This window comes from Rutidosis leptorrhynchoides, chromosome 2 (assembly GCF_046630445.1).
Source record: "Rutidosis leptorrhynchoides isolate AG116_Rl617_1_P2 chromosome 2, CSIRO_AGI_Rlap_v1, whole genome shotgun sequence".
In the NCBI taxonomy this organism is placed as follows: domain Eukaryota; kingdom Viridiplantae; phylum Streptophyta; class Magnoliopsida; order Asterales; family Asteraceae; genus Rutidosis; species Rutidosis leptorrhynchoides.
In genome coordinates this window covers 539,690,878-539,700,145 of record NC_092334.1, presented here as the reverse complement: position 1 = coordinate 539,700,145, position 9,268 = coordinate 539,690,878, and the positions used below count along the sequence as shown (strand labels likewise).

The following is a 9,268-nucleotide window of genomic DNA, read 5'->3' as shown; positions in this document are numbered from 1 at the left end:
ATATATGAATTCATAATAATATTATATATATATTTTTACATATATTCATTTTAATTGTAACTTAGTTATCATTATTTTAAATTCCAATTGATTAAGTTGTATCTCATTATTTCAACTTATTATATATATATATATATATATATATATATATATATATATATATATATATATATATATATATATATACATACATATTTTTATTTACCAACAATAGTTCGTGAATCATCGGGCACAGTCTGAGGTTAAATGAATCAATGTAAATAGTTTTTAAAAAAAATCTTAAGACTCACATTACAAACTTTGTTTATCGTGTCGAAATCACTTAAAAATAAAGTTTAAATTTGATCGGAAATTTTCGGGTTGTCACAGACTACTTACCGCAACAAATATTGTGACGAGATGGGCTAAGCAAATACCAAGGAAGATCAACATTCTAATTTGCATGGAATCATTTGCCGACTAAAGTCAATTTCTATAAAATATATAGAGATGGAGATCGAAGACATAGGATGCCCTATATGCGATTATTAAATGGAGTCGACGGACCATGTTTTATTGGGTGCACAATTGCCATAGAGCTTTGCTAGAAAATTCAAATTTGGATTGATGTGGAATTGCGTAGTTTTGATTCGTGGAATTCATTGCTGCTTTGGTTCGATGCCTTCTAATGTAACTCAGATCATAAATCTCGGTTATATACTATTATTTCTTCATTGGTTTGACACATTTGGAGGTACCATAACAATGTCCTATTTGACTCCCCAAGGATGAAGAAAGACGGATGATTTAATTCGATTAGAAATTTCTCATATAATTGGTTATGCAGTAGAAGTAAATGTGACCCCGTTGGGACGAATGGCTTGTTATGCCATTGTAATCTATTTGTTATCGTTTTGTTCCTCTTCCCTCTCCTAGTGCCTTACTGGGAGAGTGTGGTCTTTAATAAAATTGTTGCCGTTCTAAAAGAACGGAAAGAAAACTGGGAGACCTCCAAACCTGCATAAATCAAAAGATGAAGATGGGAGACGAGCGAGTGAACACCGCCGATAACCCACCAACGAGGTGTCGGGGAAACAAAATCGGCCACCTTCAAAGCTCACATCACGACCATGACCTCAAAGCAAAAGAACGTCACAACCGAAATGCAAGCAACAAACCATGAAGACTCTGACAGAGAACTTCGGCGAAAACACAACCGTACGAAAAAATAACCGACGACTATCAAACCGGACACTGAGGGAGTATGGTAGATGTAGTAACAAAACAACAATTTTGGAATGCGAATCCTTATAGATTTCACTTTTATCCCTCCCACTATTTCATGCTTTCCCACACACGCTCAAGTTTGAACCCGCTAATAACGCTAGGCCCATCTTACAATTCCAACACTATTATTACCTTCCTCTTCTTACATCTTTTCATTACCATCAGCCTTTTCTCTTCTTTTTAAATCATTCCAATTTCAGTCATAGTAAATAAAGTAGTTATTACATCCAACCATTTTGATCACCAATTCTTTCTATGAAACATGGCTGATACAACTCAATTTGGGTCAAAATCAGAGACCACGAAGCTGGCTAACCCACGGGTTGAGATTGATACTTCACCCCCATTCGGGTCCGTGAAAGAGGCGGTGACCCGGTTCGGTGGAAGCGGTTCGTGGATTCCGCTCCATATTCTTCGTCTAGCCGGTGTTAGTTTCTCTTAATCTCTTTCCATTTTTACTTGTGGAATTTTGAAGATGACATTATATATATTGCCTTAAAAAATAGAAGTTGAAAAAACAATCGTAGCTGGTTCTAAGAATTATGCATATCTTTGTGTTATAATTCAAGTATTGGAATTATCTAATGAGAGCCTTTAGGGCTTTCATATGCATAGTTAATAGTTATTTAGGTAGTGGATGATGTAGTAATTAATCAATACCCGAAAATATTTTTGACAACCCTCATGATAAAACTCTTTAAGTTTTAGAAATTATATTATAATGTACCAAGTTTCCAACTATACTTGTATCATCATCAGAATAATATTAACTATTTAACATCGGTAAGATTTATTCTAACGTCACAATCATATAAGTTCTAGTTATAACCAATATATAAGCTAAAATTAACTGTTTAACATCGGTAAGATTTATTCTAACGTCACAATCATATAAGTTCTAGTTATAACCAATTTATAAGCTAAAATGTGAGAGGCCTAGAACTAGTGGTGTAAACGAGGCAACTAGGGTGTAAATGAGCCGATTAGGCTTGAACTCGGCTTGTTTATAACTCAAAGAGCTCGAGTTCAAGCTCAGATTGTTTGATTGGTGTTATATAAGCTCGAGCTCGGCCCACTTCAACTCACTTATACATAATACATAATAGTTATTACATGTATAATAAAATAACTATTATAAATATTATATATAAATGTATATAACTAAAAGGCTAGTATTGGCTCGTATTTGTTCCGACTTAAATATAATTAAGAAGCCCAAGCTTGAACTTGTTTATTCAAAATAAGTTCAAACTCGGGTTCGAGCTTATTTAAGTTCAGTTCGAATCGAGCTAAGTCGAGCTTGTGAAATGCATGAGTAGCTCAACAAATTAATTTACGGCTAAGGGTGTGTTTGGCGACGCAAATTCTAGGAGCTTATGGGAGCTTAGGCTTATTTTTTTTCATAAGCTCCAGCTTCTAGCCTTGTTTGTTATACAAATATTCCAGAGCTTACGAAAAATATAAGCTCTGTAAAAATAAGCTAGTTGAAGTAGCTTATGAAAATAAGTTAGGAAGCTAATGGAAGAAAACTTACATTATTAACCCCTAAATCATTATTTATTATCATTTATTTTTTTGTCATTTTATGCAATTTTACATACATAAGCTCCAGCTACTTTATCAAACACTTATAAAACATAAACTCCAGCTTCTAACTTAAGAAATAAGCTCCAACTACACGATAGTTTCACTCAAACACATAAATTCGGATAAATACTAGTACTTGTAAAGTGATTTATTATATTACATTAGGATGAAATATTACATATAGTTTTATTTTTATTTTTTTAAGTTAAAATGGTTAAAAAAAAATTTGTTACTTAGTGTGCCTAACTTTTTTATACAAAAGCTCATCAAGGTTAGTGATTAAAGCAAGAATGGTCCGACAAAAACTTTCGAAAGTGGTTGTTAAAATGTACCCAATTTAGTCAAATTATGCTTTTAGAAAGATAGCTATTGTGGTTGCAAAAGATCCCTGCCCTGTAAAGTTGGAATATATATGTCTTACTTATTACACATATACTAAATTTTCATTATACATACGCTACAAATGTTTTAACCTTTAATTTTTGATATTACACAACTATTACAAGTTCATACAAAATCATAAATCAAAGTGCAAAAAAATGATAAATTCCTGTAACGCAAAAGATACAATTTAAAGCAAATAAATGTGTATAAATTTGTCATATAAAGGATAATTCTTGTTTAAATGTCACAAAACAAAGATGCAGTATTACTTAAACATATATTTTTTTTTTTGTTAAACAGCATGATCTTGAAGAAATTGACATGGAAACAGTAGAGGAACAAGCTGCAGAATTAGAAAAAGAACTGATCATTAAAGAACAAGAAACGCTCGAGGTGCTACGAGAACTCGAGTCAGCAAAATCAGTCATGGAAGGATTGAAACTCAACTTAATGAAAGAAGTTTCGTCCATCCACAATTCGGATCCCAATTCAGGAGCCACGACACCGGTTGACCAGTCAACGGCTAATTTGACCTTGTATCCGGTCCCATTGCCACCCGGGATCATCTTAAATGAGCTAAAAGAAGCAAAATCAAATCTAAACAAAACAACTAATGATCTTGCTATGATTCGTGCTTCTGTTGAATCGTTAAACAAAAAAATGAGAACGCATAAAGCGAATTTGGCTGAAAAAGAAGGTGAAACGAAGTGTGTGATTGAAGAATCGATTGATGTTACAAACGGGCCACACAAGTTAACGTTTGAAGCGCAACAGTTTAGGCAGATGGAAGAAGCTGCACAATATGAGGTTATAAAAGCGACGTCTGAAATTGAGCACACGAAATTGAGTATAAGGATGGTAGAAATGAGATTAATTGCTGCTAAAAAAATGGAAGAAGCTGCAAGAGCTATGGAAGCTGTGGCTCGTGCTGAAAATGTTAACGATGATAATAAAACGTTGGTTCGTGAAGGAATTACACTTTCGTATGAAGAATACTCTGCACTTGCTGAAAAGGCCCAAAAAGCAGAAGAGGTTTTTAAGAAATATGAATATGATCGGAAAGATTCTAAGCTTTCTACAATGGCGTTTTTGAAGAACTCGAACAATCAAACTGACAATATGAAATACAGCCGAAGAACCCTTGAAGAGGCATTAGGTAATACCATAAATACCTGGCAAACGGTCCGGGTTGGGTTTGGTAGGAGTTGGACGTGTTTGGGTTGAAACGGATCATGGGTCGAACGGGTCAAATTTTTTAGATGGGTCGAACGGGTCAAATTTTTTAGATGGGTCAAACGGGTCGGGTCGGGTGAGACGCGTTTCTCAAAGTTATTTAACACCTTAAAACTATGGATACTAATATTTTTAAGATCTCCTAAGGACCCGTTATTACGCTTCATATGGGTATAAATTGGACCCATTCTTTCACTCTTTTATGAACCCAATTGATTAAAATCTTAACCCATTGGACCCAATTCTTTAAATTTTTTATGAACCCAATTGATTAAAATCTTAACCGGTTGGACCCATTATTCAAGCTATGGGTCTCAATTACCGGGTATAATGTCTATAATCAATGGGTAAACATGCCTACAAAAATAATAAATGTGACCCATTTGACACATTCGGCCCATTCCTCGTTTACTAGTTATTTTATAAGGATTATTTGACCCAGTTGAGATAAAACGCAAATCAAATAGATTAATTTGTAAGCAAACGGGTCATTGTTGTCAGCTCAATATAACAATAAACAAATGGACTTCTGTTTTTAATGATCAGGGACTAGAACAGAAGCTGCAAATGGAAGAAATCAAGAATCAAGAAACTCATTTTTTCAAGGAAGGTCAGATAATCCTCAGAAAGCTCGAAACCCATCCCCTTTTCGTGCTCCTAGAAGATATGAGCCATTGATCGGTGACGATACAAACTTAATCAACAAGGAATCAAGGCCCGTTTTGCGATCAAGTGTCTCAATTGGTGATATTCTAAGCAGGAAACTAATCATGCAAGATGATATAGTCGTTCGAGATGATATTGAAAGTCAAGTTCAACGAGACGGTGCATCTTTGAGTCAAATGCTTCGAGAACAAAGTAGTCTTATATTTCATGATTCTGGAAAAGTCGATAAAGAAGGACGAATTGAAAAACAATTCTTCTCTCAAAGGAAGAAGTTCGGGTTCATTCACGTTTCGTTACCTTTAACAAGGCATAAGAAGAAATCAAATGCACAACCTCAAGAACCATTAAACATGAGGTACACTTAGTATATGATATTATTAATCTTTGATTGTTTATGTTTAGTTGTGGTTTGAGGGTGTTGTTGAGTTATTGTTGTTGTTGATTCATAAGAAGTTCTGTTTGACTTTATTTTGAAAGTCAAACATAAGTTATAGTGTGATTGTCCTATAGGATATATCTTTGTTTTCATGATTGTAATCTGGAATGTAGATGATATGTTCATTCTATCATATATATATATAAAGTGTGTTCTTCTACCATAACTGATGAGCAGTATATTGTATGAATTATGATCATCTTATATATATGCAGCAATGTTAAATCAAGGACTGCACACATTTCTTATTACTTGTATTAATCAGATCAGAAAAAAAATTAAACGAAGGTATCATCCGGATTAAGTCTTTAAAGATCCTTTACCTACGTTTCTTTAACCAAGATCAATGTTATTACTAGCTGAAAAACGGTTGAATAACCGTCGACAGCCGCAATTCTTCAAGCAACCGTAACTGATCGAATAACCGAAATACAAACAGCCGCAATCGTTCAAATAATAGGAAATTTCATACTTGAAAAAATGGAGCAATTTCCGGCGACAGGAATGGTGATACTAGCGGAAGCAACGGCGGTATTGACGGAAGCAGCAGGGGAAATTGTGTAGGTTCGATTGATCGAAGGTGGGCCAGCTTCGATGGTTTTGGCCTGGTTTTAAGATTGGGTATAATTCTCAGCCGATGAGGCCTGTTTTTAATCGTGGCCCACTGCTCCAATAGGTGTTAGTGTATAAAATGAAACCACGAGTTTTTTTTAAACGAAATAGTTTAATTATATGTTTTAGGTATTAAGTGAACATAAATATTAAATTCATTTAGTTTAATGACCCGTGAAACCACAAATTCCGACTAAGAAACTTGTCGTTTTTAGAAACATATTGATATACTTAACTTGGTCAAAATAAATGAACTACATTTATTCTCCCACCACTTTCTTTCAATTTTCATCATAATTATTATTTTTCTTGTCATAAAATTACAACATTATATTGAGACATGTATTTCACATACATATGTAACGTAATTAATCCTGTAAAGATACCCATATTTGAATAATAATAATATTATAATAATAAAGTTTCCTATAAAATAGAGTATTTATATTTTTAATACGTAATAATTATTAGTAATAACAAATGTCTTTTTAATTTTCTTTAAAAAATTATAATACAATTATTATATGAAGGTTGTACGATATGCTTCAAAGTTTATACATGTGTTCATGAGGTGTTTTGTAAAAGATTGTACAATTTGTTTTAAAGTTTGTACATATGATCATGGGGTGTTTTATCATAAGGTTGTATATAATGTTTCAAATATTTTACATATAGTCATGAAAGTGTTTATCATTAGGTTGTACATAATGCTTTATATATTATACAGTTAACATGTTAATATTTTTATTAAAAATAATTAATTATTTTAATGACATCATCATGAAGAGCTTATAAATTTTTTTATTTATTTTTGAATTTTTTTTAAACTTGGATAATCCTTATTTATGACATCATCATTTATAGATTTATATGATACTATAGATGTAAATTCCTAGTTTTATTAGTTATGTAATGTTTAGTTCAATCATTGGACATTCATGTAATTATATTTTGAATATTCGATGTTAATCATATTTCGTTATATTTAACTGTGACCATCAATCGACGGTGAGAGACAGTCAATCGACAGTGAGAGACAGTCGATCGACGATTTCCGACTATCGATCGAGGGCCACTACAGATATTATAAATATGAGTTACGGGTTTCATTGTTATGTTACATACCTCATACATACCCAAGGCTAGAGATCTCGGGGAGATCTCGTTTGGACATTTTTTTGGAGATCTCGGCATCTCGGAAATATCTCGGGGAGATCTCGGGCGTTGACTTACGTTGACCTTTTAATTTTTATAATATAAATATATATAAATAAATAAATATATGTACATTTAAATACATTTTTACGAGATTTTACAAGTAAATCGAAGAAATGAGCGAGAATATCCGAAAAATCACGTGATCTTATGAGAAAATTCAAGAAATGACAGAGAAAATTCGAGAAATCGTGGCTTTGACCAAGTTTGACCCCGTTGGCCGAGAAATCTCAGGAGATGGACATCTCGTATCTGCGGCCTTCCAAAAACGAGATCTCGGGGAGAAATAAGGAGATTTACAACAGTGTACATACCCTAACCGCGTTTACTCCCTTTGTTTGCGTTCCAAATCATACCCAACATGAATAACAACTCAAGATGTCGATCTAATCTCTTCTATGTTTGATTCTCTGATCCAGAAAGTTCGTGTTTATTGGATTAAGCTTTGTCTAGTGTTTTTCACCTCTATATTAAGTATCCGTTTGATCTAAGTCCGATTATTCGCCTACAATAGGCCCAACATTACCAACATTCAGCAGTAGCAGCAGCAACAGAGTGGACCTGGTCTTTTTAGGCCTGGCCAACATGGAAAGGGCAAGTAATTATACAGATGGAATTACTAGTGGGCTCGGGCAACTAATAGGCCTGAGCCGAACTATTCGATGATGCCACCTTGGATATGGTTTCCCAGCTTATACTAATGAGGATGTAACCTCTATTCCTTAAGCTTTCAATGCTTGAACCTAAGTACTAAGTACTAGTCTTAGGTTTATTACAATGCAAAAAATCACAAAAAATTGAAGTGTTTAAAAAATGATCATCAATGTGACATAAATGATTATGCCAAAGAGATCGACTTGGCGCAAACAAAGCAATCTTGGATAGTTGTGGAGTGGTTACGGGGAAAAGTTCACCATTAATGGCACATCAGATCAAGGTTTTCGGGTTCAGGGACCGTTCACAGAAAAATCAGAGTCGTCAAATTCAATTGTAGATTTGTTGTGTCTTTTGACAGAAATAAGATTTTGAACTATATTTTGTATTCAAGGATGTTATGGGAATAGTAAAGGTCGGTTAGGGTTGGGTATGATTGTTTTTCTGTTTTGGTGAACGATAATTTTTTATCCATCACCAATAATTACCGATGAAACGCTTCTTTTTATTGAAAATGATATCGAGTTTACCTGAATCCGAAACAAGGTTAGTAGTGGCCCTAGAGTCCATATATCACATCTGTCATCACTCGACCAGTTAGTTAAACATGTTAAGTTACATTTTTATCGTTCATATTCTATTGTTCTAAAACCATTTCATGGTGCAATCTGATCTTTGGGCATCACTTATTGTTACAGTGGGGTTATTCAATACTATATGTTGATGCTAGATCACTACACTTATTTTTATATTGGAGTATTCTCTTAAGAAAAAAACTTCGATTCTTACTCATTTTACACTTTCTTCAATATGTGCAAAATCAGTTTAACCCTGATCGCGGAGTTGAATATGAAAATTCTTCCTTTCGTATCTCTTAGCAACTCATGCCATCGACTTCCGCTTTTATTGCCCTTGTACCTCTTAACAAAATAGGATGTCTGAATGAGTGATTTGCACTATAAACAATAGCGTACGCTTCATTCCTTTCAATGTCTGTCTCCCTCCTGAATATTAGGTAGATGTTCTACACATGGCTACTCATCTTGTTAACATCTTACCTTCCACCATCTATCATTAATGAAATCCCTGTCACTAAGCTTTTCCACAAACAATCAAAATTTCCACACTTACGTGTGCTTGGTTGTCTTTGTTTTCCTCACCTTCCCACATGCCAAAAGATCCAACCCGTGTCCATATTTCATGGATACCCCGCTA

General features: G+C 33.9%; 1 protein-coding gene across 1 annotated transcript; it reads left to right on the top strand.

The window, feature by feature from the left end:
* The first annotated feature begins 1,528 nt into the window (after positions 1-1,528).
* On the top strand, positions 1,529-5,501 carry LOC139889638 (WEB family protein At2g40480-like). Its single transcript, XM_071872576.1, has 3 exons — positions 1,529-1,693; positions 3,538-4,393; positions 5,017-5,501. Exons 1-3 carry the CDS (start codon positions 1,529-1,531, stop codon positions 5,499-5,501), a joined length of 1,506 nt encoding a protein of 501 aa, XP_071728677.1.
* Positions 5,502-9,268: the final 3,767 nt, after the last annotated feature.